This window comes from Narcine bancroftii, chromosome 2, assembly GCF_036971445.1.
Source record: "Narcine bancroftii isolate sNarBan1 chromosome 2, sNarBan1.hap1, whole genome shotgun sequence".
Classification (NCBI taxonomy): domain Eukaryota; kingdom Metazoa; phylum Chordata; class Chondrichthyes; order Torpediniformes; family Narcinidae; genus Narcine; species Narcine bancroftii.
The window spans coordinates 254861567-254889490 of record NC_091470.1 but is presented as its reverse complement, the minus strand read 5'-3'; the positions used below and the strand labels follow the sequence as shown (position 1 = coordinate 254889490).

The window sequence follows — 27924 nt, the reverse complement described above, 5'->3', positions numbered from 1 at the left end:
TAATAATTTCACTATTATCTTATAATCTGAGTTAAGTAGAGATATTGGTCTCTATGATGCTGGTGTTAATGGATCCTTCCCCGTCTTTGGTATTACTGTAATTATTGCTGTCTTTCATGAATCTGGCAAGTTTAGTGTTTCTTCTACTTGGTTCATTACTTCCAGGAGTGGAGGAATTAATAACTCTTTAAATGTTTTATAAAATTCTACTGGAAATCCATCCTCTCCTGGTATTTTATTGTTTGGCAGTTTTTTTAATATATCCTGTACTTCCTCTATTTCAAATGGTTTTATTAGTTTGTTTTGTTCCTCTTCTTGCAATTTCGGCAGTTCAATTTTAGCTAAAAATTCCTCTATTTTGTAATTGTTCCCTCGTTCTCAGTTTGATATAATTGTTAATAAAATTCCTTACAATTTTCATTAATCTCTGTTGGGTTAAATGTAATTTGTTTGTACTTTTTACTTGATGCCAATACCATTCTTTTAGCTTGTTCTGTTTCAAGTTGCCATACTAATATTTTGTGTTTTTTTTCTCCCAGTTTGTAATACTTTTGCTTTGTTTTCATTATGTTCTTCTCCACCTTATACGTTTATAAGGTTTCATTTTTTTATTTTTTTTGTCTGACAATTCTCTCCTTTTCGTTATATCATCCATTTTTACTAATTCCTTTTCTGTACTTACTATCTCCCTTTCCAACTGCTCTGTTTCCAGATTGTAATCCTTTTACATCTTAGTCACATAACTTATTATCTGCCCCCTGATGAAGGCTTTCATTGCGTCCCATAATATAAATTTATCTTTCACTGATCCTGTGTTTATTTCAAAATATGTTTTAATTTGGCATTCAATAAACTCCCTAAATTCCTGCCTTTTAAGTAGCATGGAGTTTAACCTCTATCTATATGTTCTTGGTGGGATGTCCTCCAGTTCTATTGCTAATAATAGGGGTGAATGATCTGAAAGTAGTCTAGCTTTATACTCAGTTTTCATAACTCTCCTTTGAATATGGGTTAACAACAAAAACATATCAATCCTTGAGTAAGTTTTGTGCCTACTCGAATAATATGAATATTCCTTCTCTCTTGGGTGCTGCTTCCTCCATATATCCATAAGTTTCATTTCCTGCATTGATTTAACCATTAATTTGGCTACTTTATTCTTATTACTTGTCTTTTATCCAGTTTTATCCAACAATGGGTCCAAATTAATGCTAAAATCTCCTCCTATCAATATATTTCGTGTGTCTGCAATCTTCAAAAAAATATCCTGCATAAACTTTTGATCCTCCTTGTTAGGCGCATATATATTGAGCAAATTCCAAAATTCTGAGTATATCTGACATTTTATCATTACATACCTGCCGGATCTAATATTTCCTCCTCTAATTTAATTGCTACATTTTTGTTAAATAGCATGGCTACATCTCTAGCTTTTGAATTATAAGAGGCTGCATACATGTCCTACCAGTCTCTCATTAATTTGTTATGTTCCACTTCAGTTAGATGTGTTTCCTGCATGAATGCTATATCTATTTTTTCCTTTTTCAATAAATTTAGTAGCCTCTTCCTTTTAATTTGGTTATGTATTCCATTAATGTTTATAGTCATATAGTTCAACATGGCCATCTTATATCTTGCTTATATTTCTTTTCCACCTCTTCGCCACCTCCATCCCCCTTTTCACCATTTTAATCTTAGTTTTCTCTTATTAAAATTAATGTACGACAACACATTTAAAACATAAAGTACCCCCGCGGTTCCCACTCCCACTAATACCTTAACCCCAAAAGTTCCCTCCATCTCTGAGTTGTCCCTTATCCCTTGCCGAGCAACCACAACTCCTCTTTTCATTTGTATTGTGATCTTGCTCACAGCATCAACTGATTTTGCAGTGACGGTTCTTCTCTTTCCCCCACAGCCCTCCCCAGAAAACACTTTTTAAAAAAAAAACACATATAACAAAGCTCTCTCTCTTTTTTCCCCACCCTTCCTTCCTTCCTTTCTGTTTTCCCTCTTTAGTTTTTTACATATACATTGTTTTTACATCTTTATATATACTTTATCACTGTTCTTCATTCTTATTACACCTCTTCATCTCTTCTTCTGTCCTGCAAACGTTCTGTGAATTCTAGCGCTTCATCTGGATCGAAGAATAGTCTGTTTTGCTGCCCAGGTATAAATAGTTTAAGCACAGCTGGATGTCTTAACATGAATTTGTAACCTTTTTTCCATAAAATCGTTTTTGCTGTATTAAACTCCTTCCTCCTCTTTAAGAGTTCAAAACTTATGTCTGGATAAAGAAATATTTTTTGACCCTTGTATTCCAATGGTTTATTGCCTTCTCTAACTTTATTCCTTGCCTGTTCCAATATGTTTTCTCTTGTCGTATATCTCAAAAATTTTACTAAGATGGATCTTGGTTTTTGATGTGCCTTGGTTTTGGAGCGAGTGCTCTGTGAGCCCTTTCTATTTCCATTTCTTCCTGTATTTCTGTCATTCCTAGGACCTTTGGGATCCATCCTTTTATAAATTCCTTCATGTCTGTGCTTTCTTCACCCTCCTTCAGGTCCACTATTTTTATGTTGTTTCGTCTACTATAATTTTCCAACATACCAATTTTCTGAGATAACAACTCTTGTGTCTCTTTAATTTTTTTGTCACTTTCTTCCAATTTTTCTCTTGTCATTTACTTCCATTTCTACAGCTGTTTCCCGCTCTTCCACATGCTCTACTCTTTTCCCTATTTCTGTCTTTATCAGTTCTAACTTTTGCATTTTATCCTCTGTTCTTTTCATTTTCCTTTTAATTGCATTAAATTCTAACCATTCTTTTAATTACCTCATTTGTTCTTCAAACAAAACTATCTATATTCTGTCCATCAGTTTTTCCTTCTATTTCTCTTTGTCCATCAGTTTTACATTCTATTTCTCTTTGTCCATCAGTTTTACATTCTATTTCTCTTTGTCCATCAGTTTTACATTCTATTTCTCTTTGTCCATCAGTTTTACATTCTATTTCTCTTTGTCCATCAGTTTTACATTCTATTTCTCTTTGTCCATCAGTTTTACATTCTATTTTTCTTTGTCCATCAGTTTTACATTCTATTTCTCTTTGTCCATCAGTTTTACATTCTATTTTTCTTTGTCCATCAGTTTTACATTCTATTTCTCTTTGTCCATCAGTTTTACATTCTATTTCTCTTTGTCCATCAGTTTTACATTCTATTTCTCTTTGTCCATCAGTTTTACATTCTATTTCTCTTTGTCCATCAGTTTTACATTCTATTTCTCTTTGTCCATCAGTTTTACATTCTATTTCTCTTTGTCCATCAGTTTTACATTCTATTTCTCTTTGTCCATCAGTTTTACATTCTATTTCTCTGTGAAGATCTTGGTCTTCTTCTTCCTCTTCTTCTGTGTCTGTACCTGTGTTTGTGTCTTCTACTTCTCTTCCTTGTGTCTGCGTCTCTTCTGTTTTTCCTGTGGATCTGCCTGCATCTCTTTGTCAGGCCTCTTCTTGCTGGGCCTCTTGTTGCTGGTCCTCCCCTCTTGGGCTTCCCCTCTTGGGCTACTCCTCTGTTGTGCCTCCTGCCGTTGATCTTCTTGCCGGTCGTCTCTCCATTTCCCCCCCACGTGGCTCCCTTCTCTGCTGCCTTTCTCGTCTTCCAGCTGAGCGCCCTGGTATCGGGCATCCCTCAGCTGTTCGCACTGCGGCTGCCCACTCCTCTGCTTGGCCCCCCTCCCATCGGTGTCCTCTTTTTCCCTTGTTTCCGTTGGTTGCGCACTGCGCGTGCGCGACTCCTCGTGCACTTTTGTTTGGCTCCAAGAGCCATTTTTGAAGTCCACTGGCAGGTGAGTCACGACCTCTGGGGTCGGGCGCTCCTCGCCACCACATCGTCCTGTTCCTTCATGCAGGTAAGGCCTTCTTCTTTCTTCTTCGGTGACTTTTCTACTTCTTTTATTGAAGTTGTTTTTATTTTCTCCTTCTTGGATGCAATCCTCCTTCTCTTCTCTGTAACTTTATCTTCTATTTCTTATATTTTATTTTTGTTGTGCTTTGTCTTTTTCTAACTTTTTTCCTGTTTTCCTGGAGAAGGCTGGTTTTCCCGACCAGCCACTACTCCATCATGTGACTCCTCCCTAAATTTCAATCTTGATATCTCATAACTACTGTTAACCAGATTCTAATCCACTTTTTTTTTAATCATTTACTGGCCGCATCACTCTCCATTAATAATGAGCATTCAAGTTTCAAGGGCCTACCTTCTGTCCCATGTTAAGTCCCCATCAACTGACTGTACTCCACCCTAGACAAATACAAAATTATCTTCCTTCTTTTCAAACATGCTCCACCAAAAGTTAATGATATTGAAATCTCTGCCAGCTTATCATCCAGCCATCCTCCCAAAACCTTTGCTCCTCCAACTCTAACATCTTTCCTGTGCATCTCCTATATAACTCTCCACCCACAACCCCCCAGGTTATTCAACATTATTCACCTTGATGCTGCTACATGAAGCTTTCTCATTAAACCCACTTTTAACCTTTTGATCGCCGAGGTTCATCATCAGTTCAGACTCCTCTGAAGCATTTTGCCTTCGTGAAGCACCTTTTATCATGCATCATATAATTCAGTTATCAGACAAGTCAGTTATCATACAATTCAACTTGTTGCTGATTTACAGTCATAGACTTCTTTCTTTGGCTTGGCTTCGCGGACGAAGATTTATGGAGGGGTAATGTCCACGTCAGCTGCAGGCTCGTTTGTGGCTGACAAGTCCGATGCGGGACAGGCAGACACGGTTGCACCGGTTGCAAGGGAAAATTGGTTGGTTGGGGTTGGGTGTTGGGTTTTTCCTCCTTTGTCTTTTGTCAGTGAGGTGAGCTCTGCAGTCTTCTTCAAAGGAGGTTGGACATAAAAATAGGCCCTTCAGCCCAGCTTCTTCATGCCAACCAAGATGTCTATTCAAGATAGTTTCTGTCAACCCATATCCCTCTAAACCTTTCCTATCCATGAACCTAAATGTCAATTAAATGTTACATTGTACTCTCCTCTACTATTTCCTCTTTCAGCTTGTTCCATCCACCTCATGTTATGTCAAGGAACTGGAATCGAAAAGTAGGCATAGATTTTTAAGAGAAGTTAAAATCTATGCCCACTTTTCGATTCCAGTTCCTTGGGTGGAAAAAAAAACAACTATTTACCTTATTCGTGCCCTTCATTGTTTTATAAACACCTATAATGGAGAAAAACAAACAGCCTTTTGAATAGAATGCAAGATATTTAACAGATTAACAAGAAACACCCTTTCATCAAAACCCACACTAGATTTTTTTTGAAGTATACAAGGTATCGGTAACTCACCAAGATAACATTAGCCAGCATTTTCATGTTCTGCTTGATTTCTTTTTCTCTCTTTTTGGAAGCGTCTTTCAATGCATCCATTTCTGTTTTTAACGTCTGGATCACTATATTAGTTTGATTTTCCTTACGAGGGGAAGGGGTTATAGAGAAGAAAGTTCTTCATATTAATTGTATAGCTTTATTATTCTTTTAATATTTACTGTACAACATTGAATCTACAAGAATTTAATATTCAGTCCTAAAAACGGCCAAAATAGTTGAGTTTACAGTGAGCCATTTGGAGTGAGACTGACACATTCTGCCTTGAAAGAATAACAGTCCAGAAATTCCCCCACTTATGGGATTTTATCAGCCTGCTTTGGAGTTAGTGCCTATCTGGGGATTTTGTTCTGGGACCACTAGAGGATTCAAAGAAGCCATATTTTACTTCACACTTCACCTCCAACTTCTTCCAGATAACTTCTTCCTCAAGTGAGTGCCCAGTGACTGTCCCACCCTATACATTCTCATTGCCAAGTCCTAAGAACCTCTTTCTTATAAGAAAGCAAATTGTCTTTCAGGTTGAATTCATCCATCTTCACTCCAACACACTTTCATTACCATTCATCATCTCCCCAATGCTCCTGTTCCTCTCCAACTAACACCTGGTCAACCAAGGGCAGCATGGCTAGCGAAACAGTTAACACAGGGGTCCCCAAACTTTTTAGACTGTTGACTCCTTCAGGGGCTATGTGGTCCCTCATCGACCCCCATGTGGTAAACCAATGTAATGTATAATTATCTGGTCAAGCATGTCTATTGGTTGTTTGTACCTGTGGCCCCTCCCCACGGGCACCTGTATAAAAGTGGCTGTACCACAGCCCCCTGCAACTCAGTGCAGGACAGCCGAACAGTCAGGAAAGCTATTTTCTAAAGTGAATTAAAGCCTATTGGTTTCTCCACAATAGTCTCCTAAGTAATTGATGGTGTATCACACCAGGCATGGAATCCCGGCACTGGACTGGGGTTGGTGGGGGGAGTGGGGTGAGGGGAGAAAGAAGGAGGGCTGAGAGGTTTGATGGGTGGGGGGGGATGCACTGGGTAGAGTGGCCAGACATTCAGTTTTAGGCTAGACAGTCCAGTTTTTGAACCCTCCGTCCTCCATCCGGCGCAACCTTGAGCTGGACATTAATTTCTTCTCCTTTGAGGGTGTAAGCCCTACAACCACAAATGGAAGACAAATTAAGGGGCAGAAAGAGAACTTACCTGTAAAATGTGGCATCCCGGAGTCCACAGGCTGTGCACGGCCGGCTGGCGCATGTGCAATGAGGGGAAAATGTGACTGCGATGCTCGAAGTTCTGGCTGGCATGGGCAATGAGGGGGAAAAGTGACTGCAGTGCACAAAGGTTCATGGCAGGTAAGGCTTCCTCCACCCCCAACCCTGTGCTGGACCAGAGTGAAGGGGGAGGGTGGTATAGAGGGACTATTTTAAATGTGTAGCAGTGCTATGGCAGCACAACAACTCCCAGGATGCATCAAACTGGCCATGTGACATCAGTGCATGATGACATCAGTGCGTGTTGAGCGCATGATTTTGGCTGTTTAAAAGGTTGCGTGGGTAATGAAGAGTAAATCCATTTGATTCACTCTAAAAATCTCTTGTTATTTCGTCGTGTCCACTGCAATTCCAGAGGCCACAATTGGTGACCCAGTCATATCCAAAAATGTATTTTTGGACTAACATGGAGCCTAAACTGTGGTTCCAACAGGCTGAAGCACAATTTCACCTTCACAAAGTCGAAATGGACACCACTCATTATTACCATCTTGTCAGTGCCCTGGACCAGGCCGTTGCTAAGAGAGTTGGTGACCTCCTAGGGATCCACCACATACCAGCAAGTATGACGCTTTAAAAGCAATTTTAATAGGGAAAGGGCAGCCAAACTACTACATTTCAGAACTAATCGATGAAATGTGGTTCCTGCAGCTGGCAAGAGGCCCAATACGTTATTCGAGCAGCTCTTTTTAGAGTGAATGCCAGATGATATTAGGCTCTTATTATCCAAGTGTTCATTTGAAGGCCCAAGGGCTGTAGCAGCAGAGGCAGACATCTTATGGCTGGCTAAAAAGCACAGCAAGGAAAGACAAGTCTGTACAACCAACCCCTTCGATATTGAGCAGTGATTGTCAACCTTTTTCTTTCCACTCACATACCACTTCCCTATGCCATTGGTGCTCTGCGATTAGTAAGGGATTGCTTAAGGTAGTATGTGAGTGGGAAGGGAAGGTTGAGAATCACTGCTCTAGACCTAATTGTTACTGAAATATTTCGCTTGGAAAAATTGTCATTGGCCCATTTCCTTTGGAGTTACGAAACTGTGCTCATAACAAGTCAATTAGATACGATAAAAACATTGGTTTTCAAACTTTTTCTCTCCACCCACATATCAACTTAAGCAATCCCTTACTAAAAACAGAGCACCTATGGCATAGGGAATACTTAAAGTGGTATGCGAGTGGATAGAAAAAGGTTGAGAACCACTGCTCTAGAGCTCTTAGCACAGAAGGCAAAGCCCCAAGGCAAGAAAGTAGTCTGTGGACACCTCGTCTTGGTGTTATTACCACAGGCGTTGGGAAGTAAATGCCCACAAGTGCCTTCCACCCAACCCGTTTGTGACAAACGCCCAGGCCAACCACCAATAAAGGCTGTGGCAGTTGGTGAGAAACCTGCAAGCCGACTGTATGTATGGGACCAGTTGTCCAAGCGAAAATTTCTGGTCGACACAGTTTCAGAAGTTGGTGTATTTCCACCCATCAATTTTGACACACGTCATCCTACCCCAGACCTTCAATTATGAGCAGTTAATAGTTCCAATATTCTGACCTTTAGCACCAGAATCAAGAATATCAAGTTCGAGAAACATCTCTACACTTTACTCGGTACAGATTTTCTTCGGGCTCATTCATTCCTTGTCGACTTAAAAGGGTGATGGTTAATAGATGGAACTACTTTTCAGACTATTCCTCTGGCAGACGTCTCTACCCCTGCTCTGCGCCTTCAAACATTAAGTAAACCAGTAGATGAATTCTCCAAGCTGTTGGAAGATTTCTCTGAGATTATTACCCTACAATTTTCTGCCTCCGCTGCAAAGCACGGTGTTGCTCATCGCATTTGTACTAAGGGTCCTCCTATCCATGCTAAAGCGCGTCGCTTGCCTCCAGAGGAACTGTGCTTAACTAAGGAAGAGTTTGCCAAGATGGAGGATCTAGGCATAATTCACAGATCTGGCAGTCCCTGGGCACCATTACATATGGTCCCGAAACACTATGGAGGTTGGCGACCTTGTGGAGATTAAAGGTGGCTTAACCATCCTGGATCGTTATCCAATACCTCATATTCATGATTTCTCAGATAATTTGTATGGAGCAAAGATCTTATTCAAAATAGACATGGTGCATTGATATCACCAAGTACCAGTCGAGCCAGAAGACATTCCAAAAACAGTAATAATTACCCCATTTGGGTTGCTTGAATTTTTACGAATGCCATTCGCACAAAAGAATGCTGCTCAATCATTTCAACGGGTGATGGATGGGTTAGGACCAATGTCTTCATTTATCTCAATGACATTTTATTGGCCAGTGGGACTAAGGAAGAACATTTGGAACATCCTCCTACATTTTTTATTCATCTTCAAAAGTTTGGACTGACTATCAATCCAGATAAATGCATTTTTGGACAAGAAATTATTGATTTCTTGAGGCATAGGATTGCTCAGGAAGGCTGCCATACAAAGTTGAGGCCATTACCAAGTACTCAAGACCTTCTACGGTTAAAAGCCTGCAGGAATTCTTGGGAATGGTAAATTTTCACCATCGGTTTCTTCCGGGAGCAGCTCATATCATGAAGCCTCTTTTCTATATACTATCCGGAAATGCCAGAACCATCCATTGACCTGAAGAGGGAAACAATGCCTTCCTAAAGATGAAAGATTTGCTCAGCTACCCAGTTTTAAATGCAGCCACTGCCCTTTCTCCAGACACTTCTAGTATGGCCATAGGAGGTGCCCTTCATCAATACGTCAATGTTACCATTCTTCAGCCACCATCTTTGTGAAGCAGAGAAAAAATATAGTACTTTTGATAAGGAAATTTTGACTATTTACTTGTCTATTCGACATTTCTGTTACTTTTTGGAGGGCAGAGATTTCACTATGTACACCGACCACAAGCCCTTAACATTTACATTTTCCAAGATCACAGAGTCCTGGTTGACAACAACAGTAATTATCATTCATTTCAGAATTTTTCACAAAAATATTACATATTTCCAGAAAAGGCAATGTAGTAGCTGATGTATTTTCCTGCTCTGCTCAACTAAAGGTTTCTTCTGTATATCAAGGTATTGACTACACAGCTTTGGCCGTGGCCCAAGAACATGACCATGAGACAAATGCTTATCGGACTGCAATCATGAATCTGCAATTGAAAGATGTCCAGTTTGGAGTTCATGGCAAACTACTCCTCTGCGATATATAAACGGGTCACCCACACCCAGTAGTTCCGGCAGCATGGAAACGTTGAGTATTCGACACTGTGCATGCTCTCTCACATCCATCGATTAGATTGACTGTTTGTATGGTTTCGGACAGTTTCATGTGGCTCGGTCTTAAAAAAAGACCTTGCACAAGTGGTGAGATCCTGTATTGCCTGCCAAAAAGCAAAAGTTCAGCGGCATACTAAGGCACCACTCCAGTCCTTCCAGCAGTTATTCGGCATTTTGCTCATGTCCACATGGACATCGTTGGTCTGCTTCCTCTTTCAAGAGGATAGTGTTATCTTTTTATCGTAATAGACAGGTTTACATGGTGGCCCGAGGCCATGCCTATGGAAGATATGCTCAGGCATTCCTCAGTTCCTGGGTGATTTGATTTGGTTTACTGTCACATGTTACTTCAGATAGAGGACTACAATTTACATCCTCGCTGTGGATGGCCTTGTCTCGCTTGCTCGATACAAGAATTCATCATACGAATACCTATCATCCCCTATTATCAGGCTAATGGAATGGTGGAAAGATTTCATCAACATCTCAAGTCAGCCTTGATGACTCAGTTAGAGGGCCTGAACTGGCCTAATGAGCTGCCATGGGTATTACTGGGCATGAGATCAACTCTAAAGGAGGACCTCCAAGCTTCATCTACAGAGGTCGTGTATGGCGCATTGTTGGCAGTCCCAGGGGAGTTCGTCCCCTACCATTCCAACTCCAGCGATGATCCTAAGGAACTTTTGAGCAGGCCAAGTGAAATTGACCCCTATACCACCATTGTCATATGGAGAACACTCTTTTGTGTCTGAAAACCTCAAAAACTGCGAGTCTTTGTCCGAAGTGGAACACTTGGTCAACTTTTACAGACACCCTACAAAGAACCTTATAGGACAATCAGACCAACTATGTCAACTCGTATTTTGGACACTGGAGGGAACCCATAGTCTTTCACTAATGACAGGCTTAAACCAGCTCATGTGGACAAGTCTTCCCCACTACAGCAGCCAACAGTCTGGTGCAGAGGTCGACAACTTTAAAGGGACAAACCTTTCTGCCAGAAGGGGGGGGTGGGGATGTATAGTGGCACTATGGCGGCACTGCAACTCCCAGGAGGCATCGAACTGGCCATGTGACATCAGTGCGTGTTGGCCGTGTGATTCTGGGTTTTAAAAAGGTTGCACTGGTAATGAAGAGTAAATCCGTTTGATTTACTCTAGAAGCGCCTTCTGTGGTTATTTCATTGTGTCCACTGTGATTCCAGCGGCCAGAAATCAACCCTCTCTCCCACCCCCCCGATGTTATCAACCCCCTTGATGGTCCCATTGACCACTTTGGAGACTCCTAGGTTAACGTACTGCTGTTACAGGCCAGTGACCCAAGCTTGAATCTGGCGCTGTCTATAAGGAGTTTATATATTTTATCTGTGTCTGTGTGGGTTTCCTCCAGGTGCCATTTTCTTCCCACCCTCCACAATGTACAGGGTTGTAGGTTAATTTGGGTGTAATTTGGCAGCATGGGTTCAAATGGTTGGAATCAGCTTCTAACTATATTGTAAATAAAATTTTAAAATGAACAAATTTTAAGAACTCCCTCTCAACTCACAATTGCTATGAACACCACACCCTACCCCATGATCTTCCCTCTCAATCGAGAATCCACCATTTCTCTTATTTCACAGGATCCATTGTCACTATTCCCCCAACCCTAACCCAAACCCATTTCTCAAATTACCTCTTTTGTGATCCAGACTCGCACCAGTGGTGGGGTTTGGAGAATAAGATAATATTTAAACTTTATTATGTGGGGCCTGTTTGATTCCATGACCCCTTGGGTGGGTCTTGCGCACCAGATCAATATGCTTTAATATGTAATAGAACTCTATCAGGTCAAATAACTCCAGCCAGCATTGCCAGAATCTTGCCAGCTCTTTTGAAATATTTTTTAACCAAGAATTTCCTGATCACATAGTCAATAGCAACTATACTGGACAAAAAAGAATTTGCTTTCCATTTTATGGATTTTAGGCTGTTGATTACGAAAATCACCTTAAAATGTTCCTATCACATACTTTTTTTTAAAGATATAACCTATTTTTACAATTTCCATCATATTTTAAGTCTACTTCAAGCATTTAAAAAAAAACCGCAAAGTGCAACATGTCATTGAAAATTCATTTTCTGCATCCGCACTTGGGCTTCTTCCCTGCTGATTTTGGTGCAGTCAGTGATAAACATGGTAAAAAGTTTCATCAGGACATTGTGACCATGGAAAAGTGTTATCAGTGCAACTAGAAGCCATCAATGCTGCCGACTATTGTTGGGCATTGACATGAGATGCATCAGATGCTGAGTACAAATCAAAATCAGTGGTGAAACATTTTTAGGTAGGTTGAACTAATCCAACGTGTCAGCATTATGATTAAATATGCTCAATTCAATCAAAGTTAATTTAATGTTTCTCCAACTTCCTAAGTGATACAGCAAATCTGAAATTATCTGTGTGTTCATCTTTTTTTTTCAATTTTTTATTTTTCACACCATAAATCACATTAACCATGATACATACTTTTTCCTTTTCACAGCGAGCCATTTTTGTAGTCCACTTTCTACCGACCTGAGGGAGCGGGTTTCTCTCTCCACCGCGGGCCTCTTCGAACAGGTAACGCCTTCTCCTTCTTCTTCCGTTGTCTTTTCTTCCTCTCTTCTTACCGTTGGTTTCGATTTTTCTTTTTTCGTCGCCATCTTCTTTCCACCTTTAACTCACTTTAATTTTTATTTTTGTGCCTTTGTGTTTTCCTTTATTTTTTCCGACTTTTCTGGAGAGGGCTGGAGTTCACCGTCCGGCCACTACTCCATCACGTGACTCCCCTCTGTATGTTCATCTTGAAGTAGTTTATCATAATCCCCAATTTTTTTCCAGGAAGAAAATTTTTGAAAAAAATTGCTGTCCAGTGCTAAAACTAATCCTACATTAATCCCATTTTTTTGTCCACCCATCACCATCAACTCACTTCTACCTCTCCTTCCCCTACCAGGCACACATGGGGTAATTTATATGAGCCAATTAATCCACTAACCCACATATCTTTGGCTTGCCAGTAGAAACCAGAACACCTAGGAGAAAAATAGGAAGAACATGCAAAACCCACACAGAAAGCCCAGGAAGTCAGGATTGAACTGAATGAGGCAACTGTTGTAACATCACCACGGTGCCACACCACTTGATTCAACAAATGAAAACTATCTCATGGTGTTTATAATAGCTGCTCTGTCCAAAGTAATGAATTAAGCTATGCCACCTGTACCTTCTGTGACCAAGGCTAGGCTGTGGAATTCCCTCCCTAAGTTCAATCATTCCTCTTTGAATTCTCTTTAAAACCATCCTCTTTGATGAGCCATTTCAGAGTCTAAAATGGTTGATGGCAACAATTCAGGGTTTTTAAACCCTCTTGAGGGTTTTTGTAAGCACTAAATGATCATAACACTGCCTTGTTACTTGATAGGACCAAACTTAGATTTATGTTAAATATTGTGATGACTTGAGGACATTAATTTAAATTCTATTTATTCGTTCTTTCATGAACATGGTCGTAAAGTCAACAGTTGCTGCCAAAATTAATTGTTCACCTTGAACACAAGCAGTTGTTCTTGGTGAAGATGATCTTACAATGGTTTTAGGGAAGCAGTTCCAGATTCAGACCCAGTGATGATGAACAACTGGCCATGTTTCTTAGCCTGGATGGTGTGAGACTTGGAGAGGAACTTAGAGGGGTGATATTCCAATGCACCTGCTGCCAATGTCCTAAGTGGTAGAGGCTGTGGGTTTGGGAGATGTAGTCAAAGAAGCCACCTGACTCAACAGGATGGAAGTCCTAAGATCACTTGGAATCAGCAGAATTGGTAGAATGAACAATCTCTGTTGGGCTGAGAGACCTTTAAACAGCTCACGCCAGTAGAACAACTCCGTGGGACCTTTAAACAGCTCAAGTAGGTACAACTCCAGCAGCAGACCCACAAGCCAGGTAAAGAAGACCCGACCACGTAGTCACCGGGGGTGGGGGGCTACAGGTCAAGCTGAGATGCTGGACCTGAAGCTTCCACTCCTTTGTCCTTGGAGAACAAACTTGATGAAGTCCAAGCCAGACTTCAACATCAGAGAGATGTGTGATGTGATGCGTGATGTGCTTTAGGGAAACATGGCTAAGCGCAGACATTCCTGACTCGGCACTGCAGGCCAAGGGCTAGACCCTCCATCATGAAGATCAAACACTGGCGTCTGGAAAAACCTGGGGAGGCGACATTTGTGTCACCATCAATTCATCGTGGTACACAGACATGACGGTCATGTCCCAGTCCTGCTCCCCTAACCTGGAACATTTGGCGATCAAGAGATGCCCATTCTACCTGCCGAGGGATTTCACTGCCATCATCCTGGTCACAGTATACATTCCACCCCAGGCTAATATCAGGCAGGCACTGGAGGGACTGAGCACTGTGATAAACAGCCATGAGACAGCACATTCTCAATCATTATGGGAGACTTCAATCAGGCCAACATGAAGAAGTCTGACAAACTACCACTAACACATCACATGCGAGACCAGGGAAACCAACGCACTCGACCACTGCAACACCACCATGAAAAACACATACCGAGCCAAACCAGGATCTCACTTCTGCAAGTCTGATCACCTTACATTCCTGGCCTACAAGCAGAGACTGAAGACGACAGCACCAGTGGTGAACATGGTGAAAGTATAGTCAAGGAAGGCAGAGGAGCGTCTGCAGGACTGCTTTGAATTGGAGGACAGGAACATATTCAAGAACTCATCCATAGATGTGAATGAATATGCAACAGGTGACATCGACTTCATTAAGACCTGCGTGGCTGAGTGTGTGCCCACGCGCAAATACGGGGTGTTTCCCAATCGGAAGTCCTGGATGAATTAGAGAATCCACAACCTGCCGAGGGTGAGAACAAGGGCATTTAAGGCTGGGGATCAAGATATTTACGAGAAGACCAGGAACAACCTGCAGAAGGCCATCTCCAATGCAAAGTGGCAATTCCGGAGGGGTACAAACAATGACAGCCTACAAAGCGAAGGAGAGCACTATAGATGGCTGTGATGCTTCACTACCCAATGAGCTGAACACCTTCTATGCCCACTTTGAGAAAAACAACAAAACAATGCCTACTAGAATCCCTGAAAAGGCTGAGGGCCCTGTGATACCTGTCTCTTTCGGCAATGTCAGAACATCATTCAAGAGGGTGAGCCCTTACGGCGTACCTGGCAGGGTACTGAAAATCTGCACCAACCAACTAGGTGGAGTGTTCATGGGCATTTTCAACTTCTCATTGTGGCAGTCAGAGGTTCCCACCAGCTTCCATCATCTCAGTACCCAAGAAGAGTAGCGTGGGCAGCCTCAATGACTATTGCCCAGTAGTATTAACTTCTACTGTGATGAAATGCTTCAGAGAGGCTGGTCATGGCCAGAAATAACACATACCTAAGTAAAGATATGGACCTACTTCAATTCACCTATTGTCACAATCGCTCCACAACAGATGCAATACCACTGACTCTCCACTCAGCTCTGGATCATCTTGAAAACTACAATTCATACATATGGCTGCTCTTCATCGACTACAGCTCGGCATTCAAAACCATTATTCCCTCTGTGCTGGTCAAGGAGCTACTCTTCAACTGGATCCTTGCCTTTCTCATTGGAATACCACAGGTGTACCCCAAGGATGTGTGCTTAGCCCACTGCTCTACTCATTATACACTCACTGCTCTACTCATTATACACCCACGACTGTGTTGCCAGGCATAATTCCAATGCCATCCACAAGTTTGTTGATGACGCCATAGTTGTTGGCAGAATCACAAACGGCAATGAGGAAGCGTAAGGGAGATGGATCAGCTCATTGATTGGTGTAACATCAACAACCTTGTGTTCATCATCAGCAAAACCAAGGAGATGATTGTGGACTTCAGGTGGAAGCCAGGGGAACATAACCCAGTCCTCAACGAGGCCTCAGTAGTGGAGAGGGTCAAGAACTTCAAATTCCTGGCTGTCAACATCTCCATGGATCTGACCTGGAGCCTCCACATTGATGCAATCACAAACAAAGCTCGCCAGCGGCTATCCTTTTTGAGGTATCAGAGGCGGTTCAGTACGTCACCAAAGATTCTCGTAAACTTCTGCAGGTGTTCTGGCTGGTTGCATCATTGCCTGGTATGGAGGTACCAACTTTCTGGACAAGAATAAATTCCAGAGATATCAGAAGCATCCGACTTCACTCCATCAAGGACATCTACATGAGGCGGTGTCTTAAAAAAACAGCCTCTATCCTCAAAGACCCTGACTATCCAGGCCATGCCCTCTTCACTCTGCTACCATCGGGGAAAAGGTACAGGAGCCTAAAAATGAGCACCAGCAACACAAGGACAGCTTCTTCCCCGTTGCTATCAGATTCCTGAAGAGTCAATGAACCAAAGACACGGCCTTGCTTTTCGTGCACTGTTAATGTTTTTTTTTAATTCTTCTAGAGATATCATAAGATGGTTATAATATGTATTTTTGCACTATGGTGCTGCCACAGAACACCGAATTTCATGACATGTTCATGAAAATGAATCCTAATGCTGATTCTACATTGAAGGATTATTCTTAGGTTATAGAATCTTCCTATGTGGAAATGAATAACTAAAAGTGCACATTCTCTATTTTAGAAGCATGGCAAAAAGTTCTAATAATAGTACATCAACTTAGCGCACATAGTTCTTGTTACAAAGTGAGAACCTAAGAATTATGTCTCCTTGACTTGGTTCAATGATCTCTCATTTCACCCAAAGATGGCTGGAACTATGTAATGTATACAAGTCAGATTCAGATCCTTTACAAGCTTCACTAATGAAATAGACATCAACAAATAATGGAATGATATGAAAGAGTACCTTCTCCTGATGCTCTGCTGTGAGTTTGCAAACTTCTTTCTTCCACCTCTTTGCATCCTGCATAGCCATTTTGCTTTTTTTCATCTCCTCTGAGGCTTGTTGAAGTCGGTAGTTTTCGTTTCCTACAGCAGCTATCTCCTGCTTCAAAATCTGTGTGCAGATGTGATCTCTTTCAGATCGTGCTCGTAAGACTTCAACCTCGCTGACAAGTTTGTTGTAATCTCTGGCGATCTGCTCCCTCTCTGCAATTCTGGCTTCTTCCTGGCTGTTGTATGCATTCTTGCAAGAAGAAATTAAATTACTTGAATTTTACTCTCACCTTTTTTCTTAGCTTCTCAAACAAAATCTGATAGTTATTCTTGCAACAATGATAAGGAATCCACAAACAGGTTGGTCAAAGAATTGGGTTAAAATGAGGAAACGAAGAGGTGACTGGGCCTGAACCCATTCAACTTGGAAACACTTTACATTTGGACTGTGCAACAGACATAAAATGTAGAGATCAGAAAGTTGTAAGGCTGGATCAGGACAGAGATGATCTAGGCACCTGCAGATACTCAAATCAATCTACTGGAGGACCTCAGCAAGTCAAGCAGCATTCAGTTGGAGCAAAAGAATGGCTGATATTTTGAGTTAGAATGCTTCATCAAGACAGTTGGTGAATGTGAGGGATTGAAAAACAGGAATAAGTTTACAATCAAGAAAGACTGCTACTCTGGGAGCCAATGCAGATTTACAAACACAGGGATGAAGAGCAAATGTCATATGGTGCGGCTTAGGAAACTGGCTGCAGAGGTTTGGGTCAGGTCAAATTTACAAAGGTGCAAGCTCATTTGGAGAGTATCGGAATTGTTAATCAAGTAGGAATAAAGTTGTGGCTGAGAGTGCAAGCAGAGGTGTGGTTAGGGAAGGATGAAGATAGTGTAAATGAATGCAAGCAGAGGTCTCACAGATAAGGACACAAGAATATACAAAAGAGAAGCTGGTCAGAGGACATGGAAATAGGTCTGTTGGCCCATGCTGGCTATCAAATACTAATACTGTACAAGAATCCTATTTTTGCCCCATTTTCTCCATCAACTCACCTCTTTCTATCCTTTACCAAGCACAATAGAGGCAATTTATGGGAGCCAATTATCCTACCAACCCACACGTTTTGGGTTTGCCAAGGAAATCAGAACACCTGGGAGAAAAATCACAGAAGAATGTGCAAACTCCACACAGGTAGCAACAAAGGTCAGGTTTGAACAGGGTGAGACAATTGTCATAATACTTGACCACATTTCGACAATGATAGGAAAGATATAGAGGGATACAAGCAGAATGCAGACAAATGAGACTAGTTTGGTTGGCATGGACAAGTTGAGCTGAAGAGCCTGTTTCTGTGCTGCAAAACTCCAAAATTGTGATACTGCATCTTTCATCCCCACAGATTCCACAAAACCAGCTCTGCCAGAGTATCACCTTCTCAAGCTCTCAGCACTGCATTGCAGTGTCTGTTCAGCTTCTCATTCCTTCTGTCAGTGGCAGGAATGCCGCTGCTGCAATTCCTGCACATACACCAAGTAAAAGTCACTTTTTTTATTTATAAAGAATTGCTTTTTAGGAAATACAACACAATTAATTGAATAAAGCAACCATATAGATCATAAATGGTAGACCCCATAACACCAAAGCTTTCTTTGAAGACCCTGCAGACCAGAGATAAATCAAAACTGATCAATAAATCTCATCTTCGAGTGTAGAATCAAGGCCATTCCGAGGTAAGCATGCATTTGATTTTCCAATCCACACAAGGCTCCAGCTCAATTTCCTATGATTTTTTTTTATTATTTATTCACTTTTTTTTTAAATCAGATACCATTGCCAAATCCAGCATCCAATCATTTCCATTGAACTAAGAAGAAATTTTGAAGGTCATTTTAAAAAGTCAAGTTCAATTAATTTTTATGGAAGTGAAATTCAAGAGATTCCCTTTTTGGATGAACCCCAGAACAATCATGGGATTTTACAAGCCAAGATTTTTGGACCTTGAAACTTTTTACAACTCAAATGGTGCTGTAGAAACAAGATTTTATTTCCCCAGTGGCACACGGCTATTTATGGATCTTGGAATAATGCTTAACCTGGACGGACTGGGAGTTGAGGATGTGATCAGAAAGGATGGCATTCAATTACCCTGAAAGCTAAAGTCAGGATGGAACAATTGGGGAGTGACCTGAAGCTTAGGGAACTCAGGACTGGGAACATGATCATTGCCATTTATTTTTCTGATGTGGGCGATAATTAAGGTAGACCCTGAAGCAGATGCTGAGCAAATTATTGCAAATTTAAAGTGACTAAAGCAAGTTTCAAGCATCACAAAGGAAACTTCTTCTTGTGCTTCCAAGTATAGCACAATGTTATACTGTTCAGCATCAGTGATCCAGATCTGAATACTGCACTGAATTTGTATGTCATTCCATGATCTGCATGGGTTTTCTCCAGGTGCTCCAGTTTTCTCCAGTTTTCTCCCACCCTCCAAAACATATGGGGTTGGTAGGTTAACGAGGTGTAATTGGACTGGAATCAGCTTTTACTGTGCTGTATCATTAAAATTAAAATATAGGAGACTGTGGTCTTCTGGCTAAAACTCTGGAAGGTGCTTTTGTCCAAAGCTGTTCAAAAGGCGATTGTAGATTTTTAGTCATTTTAAATGCTTTAATTTAAATTTAGACTGACAGCAAAGTTACAGGCCCTTTTTCCCCACAAGCCCATGTCTCCCAATTGCACCCAATTGACCTACACCCCAGTATGTTTTTTTGAACAGTGGGAGGAAACTGAGTGCCTGGGGAAAACCTGGAGACATGGGAAGAATGCATAAATTCCTTACAGACGATGCAGGATTTGAAACCTGGTCCTGATTGCAGCTTCTGTAACAGCATTGTGCCATCTGCTACATTAACCATTCTAAATGTTGAAGTCCTACTTCCATTGTTCAGAATCTGAAAATCTGAAAAAAATCTGTGCTCAGATCATGAAGTAAACTGCCAGTGCTAAGAGTACATGTATCATCTAAAGATATTGAGCTTGGACAGGTACAAATGCTCACTAAAGTGTAACTCAAAAAATCCTGAAGATGTTGCAATATTAAAATAAACACAGAACATTCTGGGAATATTCAGCAGGTTTGGCTTCATCTGTGGGAAGAGAAATAGAGTCCACACTTCAGGTTAAAGACCCTTCATCAGAACTGAGAAGGAGCCAAAACATAAAATATTACAGCACAATATAGGCCCTTCAGCCCACAATGTTGTGCTGAACTATGTAAACAGACACAACAGTCTAATTATTTCCTATCCATAACCTTCTATTTTTCTTATATCCACGTGCTGGTCTGAGTCTTATTGCATCAGCCCCCACCATTATCTTTGGCAATGCATTCCAGGCACTCACAAGCCTCCAAGTAAAAAAAAACTTACTCCTGACATCTTCCTAAACTTTCCTCCAATTACCTCAAATAGATGTATTCTTGTATTGGCCATCATTACCCCAGGAAAAAGACGCGGCTGTCCCCCTATCTATGCCTTCATCCTTAAGTCACCTCTCATCCTTTGTCGTTTCAAAGAGAAAAGCCACAGCTCTATCAGCCTTGCTTCATAAGACATGTTCTCCAATCCAGACAACATCCTGGTAAATCTCCTTTACACTCTCTAAAGCATCTACATCCTTCCTGTAATGAGGCAACCATAACCAAATGCAATACACTAAGTGTAGTTTAACCAGAGTTTTTATAGGGCTGCAACTTTACCTCATGACTCTTGCAGTCAATCCCCCGACTAATGAATGTTAGGACACCTTATACCTTCTTAATCACACTTCATCCCATGTGAGAACTTGAGGGATCTTTGGACCTGAACCACAAGATAAAATCCTGTCATTAACCTGGTACACCACCTTCAAGTTCGACCTTCCAGAGTGAATCACTTCACACCGATGTGGATTGAATTAAAGAAATTTGCTAAACATGAGAATGAGTCACAAGCACAGTTACCTGAGCAATGAGTGAATGGAACCAGAGTCAGAACATAGACAAAAGAATGCAGAAGTTGCAAAGTCCACAGAAATGACCAGATGACAGCTTTTCCCCATGTGCAGAATTACATCATTAAAATGCATAATCCTGTAATTATTAAGGATACATTTTCTTCTTACTTTTAAGGTCTGGAATTGCTGTAGTAAGTTATTTCTTTCCATTGTGATCTCCGATAAGTTTTTAAGTGCGGCTTCTATCCTTTTTTCCAACTTGACTATAACACACAGCATTTGTTCATTCTCTGCTGACATACAGTTTAAATTTCTTTGTACATCAACGTGCTGGTTTCTCAAGGTTTCGTGGTCATAAGTTATGCTTTGGTGATGTTCCTGGATATGACTGTAATCAGCATTCAGTTTTATAATTTGTAAGTGAAGATTCCTGTTGGCCTCCTCTATTTCTGACAGCTGCCACTGAATTTTTCCCAACCTGATCTCTGTAGTCTCTTTAATTTCACCTTTTGCAAGCTCCATCTTCTGGTTATTACGTCGCACATCCTTTGCAGCACTTCCAAAGTTTTTCAAGCTAATAACCAACTGTTCTTTATTCAATGATTTTTTCACAGACTCTTTTTTTGGGCCATTGTACTTAGGTCTTGTGATTTGCTCCCGAAAAGCCTTAAGGCGTTGCTCAGAGTGCTTTTCTGCAGCTTCCTCATCTGAGTGCTTGTCCTCAAATTGTAGCTGCATGAATGGAACTTGGTCAGCCAGGCAATCCCCATTGCCCACTGAGTGGCTTACTCCAGTGTGTCCGTTGTTTACGTTGCACTGTCCATTTTCTGCTGGCAATTTATTCACACTGCTTTGTTGCTTCTTCATTCCAACTTGACCACTTCCGTCAACACTGGCCCCAGATGATTCTTCGCCAGAAAAGACTACAAGGCTCTCTGTGTCACCTTCACTAATCACATCATCCTGGAAGCTATCTGCCTTTTAAAAAAAAAAGATCAATTCAGTTAGAACAATATCCTTCATTCCTTGTTGTCTTATTTAGCTTTACTCCTTTTTCCTGCACTATTTTTAATAGAATGCTCTCTTATTCTTTCTGATCATCCCTTGGAAATAGTTCCCTTAATTATTTTATTGGAGTTCTTCATGATGTTGAATAATTCTTTCCAATAATTCAGTTAACATAAAGAACTCCTGGTTCCATCATCTCTCTTCATAAATTTCCTCTTTGTCGACATCAAAATCTTGAAATCCTGTCCAAAGTAGAGTGCCCAACATATAATATCACAACTGTAGGTGAGCTAGCTAATCAGAGTCAATCAATGGTGGAAACCCAGGAAGCCAAGCAGTGTTCACAGAGACAGAAGCAGGATCGAGGCTTCAGGCTGATCGCCCTTCATCAGATCATCGACATAAAATGATAATTCTCTCTCCATAGATGCTGCTTAGTCTCCTGGGTATTTTAAACACTTTCTTCATCATTTTGTATTTCCAACATCTGGAACGTTTTGGCTTTGAACTAATGATTTGATAGCATCTCACACGACCTTTATATCCAGGATTACAATAGCTTTTATTTTTCAACTTCCAATTTGATGATTACTTTTTAAGGTGCAAAACTGAATCACTCAGTTACCATTTATCGTTAATGTCCTATTCTTTTGAAATAAGAAGGGCAAGGAGAGCAGGATACAAGGTTATTTTCAAGTGGTAGGGTCCAAAACAAATTCTATAAAAAGTTCAGGAAAAAATTGTTTACAATGCTTGAAAATTATTCCATAAAGAAACATTCTGCCAACAGTATTTAAACCTCCATGGAAAGGATATTTGAGGACATAGGATATGGTAATAGGGTGAGATATGACAGCAATGAGAAGAGGTTTTCAGGGGTACAAACACCCAACCAGTGGTGTAAATTCTCTGTACATTTACCCAACAAAAAACTGTATACACATACTGCAACAAAATATACAATATGGCATTTCATTATAGAAGAGAGAATCACAAACTGAACATAGAAGCCTTTTTGTTCTTTCTTGCCACATTGCTTTGATAAATAGGATTAAGGGAATGGAAAAAGGGTGGTGAACATCTTACTTCATCTTGAGGTACATTGCACCATATCTGAAGCAACTTTGTCCGAAGGTCATCTGTCAATAATTGATTTGTCTGCATTAAGGCTTGAACGTTGGCAAGCTGTTTAGTCACAAACTCATGCCGCTGTTTTAGCTGTGAACTTTCAGTGAACTCTGCATCATCTTCCCATTGTTCTCTCTTCAGCCGATCATTTTGGGGGAAATCTGTCATCTAAAAGGAAAATCAAATTTAAATAACTGGAATCTCTGTAGTTCCAGAGACAAAAGCAAACATGGGTGCTGAAAATACTCAAAGGTAGGCATCATGTGGAGAGAGAAAAACACGCAGTTCATGTTTCGATGTGATATTGTCTCATCAGAACAATTCTGATAAAAGTACACAGATCTGATGTGAGCACTGCTGGGTGAATAATTCTGACACAAAGTCCACAGACTGTACAACAGGCTTTAATTAGCTTAAACTTGTACACACCAGTCTCAGTATCTTGCTGGCTCCACATGTCTGATTGTCCCCAAAGAGGCCAGCTAGCATCTTTATATAGGCCGGTGATTGACAGCCAGCAGGTGGGGCCAGCTTCCTAGGTTGCCAACCTGCAGGTACGTGGTTGCCCCCTGCAGTAGGCTGATAGGAGTACGGCCAGTGTAGTGGTCGTATCACCACATTCACCCCCTTCTTAAAATGAGTCTGAGGGGGTGTTTTCGGAACTGAGTGGTATCTACACGTTCAAGTGGTCTGGCGGTCGTCTGTGCCTCTGGGACCATCACAAGACAGGCTCCTAGTCAATGGTAGGTAGGGACAGGGCCACCTGAGACGGCTGGTGGTGCAGGCAGGATGGTGTCTGGCAGTGTTGGGGTGTAGGTGTGGGGCAGTTCCGTGGAGAGTGGGGCCCTCTGGAGAGGCAGAAAGAGGTTTACAGTTCCAGGGGGATCCTGGATGGGCCAGGGGTGCCTGGGGTGAGAGGGTTGGGCCCCTGCTGGTGCCAGGTCCCTGGTCGAGACAGTGTACTCACATCCATTGGGGTGCCTGATGTAGGCGTAATTTGGGTTTGAATAGAGGAGGTGCATCTGCTCAACCGGGGTGGGGGGGGGGGGGGGTCGGATTTGTGGGTCCTCGCCTGTTTACAGAGGAGTTATGGTCCTGGAGAAGTCAGCCACGCTGGGAGACGTCAGTTGTCGATTTCCTAGGAAAAGGAGAAAAGGCGTTCGTGGGAGGCCTGATTGGCATGGAGTGCTTCGGAGAGGGCTTCTTGCCAATAATTGATGAACCAGCCTTTCGAGCTCAGGGCCAGGAGGACTGCCTTCCAAATTACCCCGTTTTCACACTCCACCTGCCCATTGACCCTGGGATTGGAGCTAGTTGGGTGACTTGCTGTGAAGCCTCATACCACCAGGTACTGGTGTAGCTCCTCACTCATGAAGCTGGACCCCCGGTCACTGTGGATGAATGCCAGGTATCTGAACATGGTGAAGATCTGCACTAGTGCCTTGATAATAGGCAGTGGAGGTGTCTGGGCAAGGGATCACAAAAGGAAAACAGGAGTATTTATCCATGACTGAGAGGAAATAGACTTTCTTGTTCATGGAAGGCAGTGGTCCCTTGAAGTCAACGCTGAGTCGCTCGAAGGACCAAGTGGCCTTCACTACATGGGCCTGTGGCGGACGGAAGAAGCACAGTTTACACTCAACACAGACCCTGCAGGACTCAGCCATGGACTGGACTTCTTGGACATTGAAGGGGAGGTTACAGGACTGAATGAAGTGATACTGATGTGTGACACCTGGGTGGCAGAAGGTGTCATGCAACACCTGCAGGTGGTCGGACTAGCTCAGGTCTAGAACAGAGCGTCAGGGGAGTCAGTGAGCTTCCCCGGCCTATACTGGATGTCGTAGCTGAAAGTGGCCAGTTTGACTCTCCAGTGCAAGATCTTGTCGTTTTTGATCTTGAATCTGTGGGTGTTGCTGAACATGAATGCCACTGCACACTGGTCTGTGAGAAGGGTGAACTTTATGCCTGCCAGGTAGAGGTGCCAGTGGTGGACTGCTTCCATGATCACTTGGGCTTCCTTTTTGATGGTGGAGTGTCAAGATCTGAACTGTAGAAGGACCTGGAGAAAAAGGACATGGGACTGCCCCCTTGATTGAGGGTGGCAATGAGGGCAACATCAGAGGCATCACACTTCACCTGGAATGGGGTGGTCTCATCCACAGCATGCATCATTGCACTGGCGATGTCCTATCTGATGAAGGAAACGCTGCTTGTGCCTCAGTGGGAAGGAGAAAGGTGGTGGGTGGGGTCAGTGGGTGGACCTTGTCTGAGGAGCAGGGACCAACTGGGAATAGTAAGAAAAGAGCCCTAGGTACCTGTAGAAGGCCTTGAGCATGTGGCTGAGGAGCAGTTCCATTAGGGGGCACATGCGTTTGGGGTTGGGACCAATGACACCAAGTTCCATGATGCACCCTATGATGGCGAGGCGGGTGGTGCTGAACACGTATTTCTCCCTGTTGTAAGTGAGGTTCAGTGCCTCTGCCATCTGGAGAAAACTCTCCAGATTGGCATCATGATCCTGCAGGTCATGGCCACAGATAGTGACATTGTCCAAGTACGGGAATGTTGCTCTTAGATTGTGCTGGTGTACCATGCAGTCCATCTCCAGCTGTAACATGGAGACTCAATTTGTGACCACAAATAGGACTTGGCGGAACTGGTAGAGGCACCCGTCTGCCTCAAAGGCGGTGTAAGGTTTATCCCGGGCATGGATGGGAAGCTGATGGTGGGCCGACCAAGTCAATCATGGAGAAAACCCTATACTGGGCTATCTCGTTGACGATGTTGACAATATGTGGCAGTGGGTAGACATCTCGCTGGGTGCATTGGTTGATGGTCTGACTATAGTCGATAACCATCCTCAGCTTGCTGTCCCCTTTTATGACAAGAACCTGGGCTCTCCAGGGGCTAGCGCTGGGCTCTATAACTCCTTCCGCCAGAAGTCATTTCACCTTGGCCTTGATAAAGGTCCTGATGGCTGCACAGTATCACATGCTCTTGGTGCCTATAGGCTTACAGTCTGGTGGCAGGTAGTTGAAGAGGGATGGAGGGAGCACGCATAGGGTGGAGGGCCCGCAGGTGGACTGGGAGTGGTCACTGGACTTTGTGCTGTGGATTGTGAGGGGAGGGGGAGTGGGCCACCGAAGGCAAAGGTGAGGCTGTGGAGGTGACACTGGAAGTCAAGTCCCAGGATAACTGGGGCACAGAGCTTTGGCATGACAAGGAGCCTGAACACTTGGTATGCTTCACCCCCACCATTGTCAAGTTCACTGAGCAGCACCCTAGTGCCATGATGGAGTGGTCCTGGGCCGTGATGAGAATAGCGAAGTTTGCTGGGTATACTTTGAGTTTCAGCTTATGGACCACATTCAGGTGCAAAAAGCTCTCACAATCACCATCACACGGGCATTTTATTACCTTCCCGTTGACAGCGATGTCCATCATCGAGTGCCCAAGTCCATGGAGAATGTGCTCCATTAGCGTGGTGGATACTAGGACTTCCTTGGGGTCTGAATCGCTGCTCCCCGATGGTTGTGGAAAGTAGCGGCCAGTGGGTGCTGTTAAGAGCATGGGGTGCGGCGAGAGAGCGATTTTGCACGCACGTGTTGACCCATTCCGTCTGGTTGGCAAGTCAGGTGAGTTGGGGTGTTTGGGGTCAACAGGCCCATGATGGCAGTGCCCAGGAGACGCACATGGCGTCGGTGTGGTTGGGCGACTCAGCTGGAAGTGACCTCACGGTGCGGGTGAAGTTGGATGATGAAAGATGGTGGCGCCCGTGGTAAGCCCATGGTGGTAGAGTGGTTGGACAGCTGGACTGGAAGTGACATCGTTGGTGTGGGTGAAGTAATGGTGCTGCCTGGCATTCACATGTGGGGGCGTCCAAAGAGTCAGAAGGGGCTCCTGGTTGATCGCGGAGGGCTGCAGTGCTCCCTGTGGGTTTAGAGAGGCACACTTTAAAGTGGCCTTTCTTGCCGCATCAGGAGCAACGCGAATTCCTCGTAGGGTAGTTTTTTCGTGATCACCTGTTGGACCAACACTGGGACCTGCAGTACTTAAAGCGGCGGACTGTGTTGGCGGCTGCTATCATCTCCTCCACATGTGCTGTCGTCGACATCAGCCAGGCTGGAGGTTGGGGGAGGAGAACATCAAAGACCTCTACATGGTGAGCTGCAGCTACTAGGGAGCAGACCACCTCCATGATCCTGGTAAGAGAGGCATTATTCTCCTCCAACAATCCGTTGGGTCGCTCTCGACCACAGCCCTTGCATCCAGGTATCTCGGACGAGTGACTCCACCTCCCCAGCAGACACCCCAGCTTCGATCATGCACGGGTGTGCTAGTTCTCGCAGTGCCCCCAGGGAAGCATCTGCCATCTCACCTGGCTGCTGTACCCTGATGCCGAACAGGTACGGGGCATTGAGTATGTTCATCAGGGACCGGTACATGCCTTCTTGGACGACCATCGCGGGTTCAAAATCCGTGCAGTCTCTGATTGCCTGGAAAGCATGCAGGCCCAGCTTGGTGTGTAGTGCCATGTGTTTTTTTTGGTTAGTGTTGATGACCTCAGTCTGTGTGTGGATGATCGCCTCAATCACATGGTTCCAGAGCATCCGGGTGTTGAGGGTTGATAATCAGCCTCTTGATGGTGAGGAACTTCTGCATGGACCTTTTTATTTTAAGCTAATTGTGAGCGTTGCTGTGTGAATAATTCTGACGCAAAGTCCACAGACTGCACAACAGGGTTTAATTAACTTAAACTTTAACACACCAGTCTCAGTATCTTGCTGGATCCACGTCTGACTGTCCCTGAAGGGGCCGGCTTAATTCTTTATTCAGGCTGGTGATTGACAGCTGGGAGGTGGGGCCAGCCTCCCAGGTTACCTACCTGCAGATATAGTGGTTGCT

General features: G+C 42.9%; 1 protein-coding gene across 8 annotated transcripts in view; it reads right to left on the bottom strand.

The window, feature by feature from the left end:
- Window positions 1-27924, bottom strand: part of LOC138755247 (cancer-associated gene 1 protein-like) — a 107836-nt gene that overhangs the window by 43506 nt on the left and 36406 nt on the right. For all 8 annotated transcript variants that reach the window (XM_069920869.1, XM_069920874.1, XM_069920872.1 and 5 more), the window contains 4 exons: window positions 22975-23184; window positions 21049-21858; window positions 16855-17133; window positions 5365-5487 (listed from right to left, as the gene is read on the bottom strand). In XM_069920869.1, coding sequence (XP_069776970.1) covers window positions 5365-5487; window positions 16855-17133; window positions 21049-21858; window positions 22975-23184 — 1422 coding nt within the window. The remainder of the gene's footprint in view (window positions 1-5364; window positions 5488-16854; window positions 17134-21048; window positions 21859-22974; window positions 23185-27924) is intronic.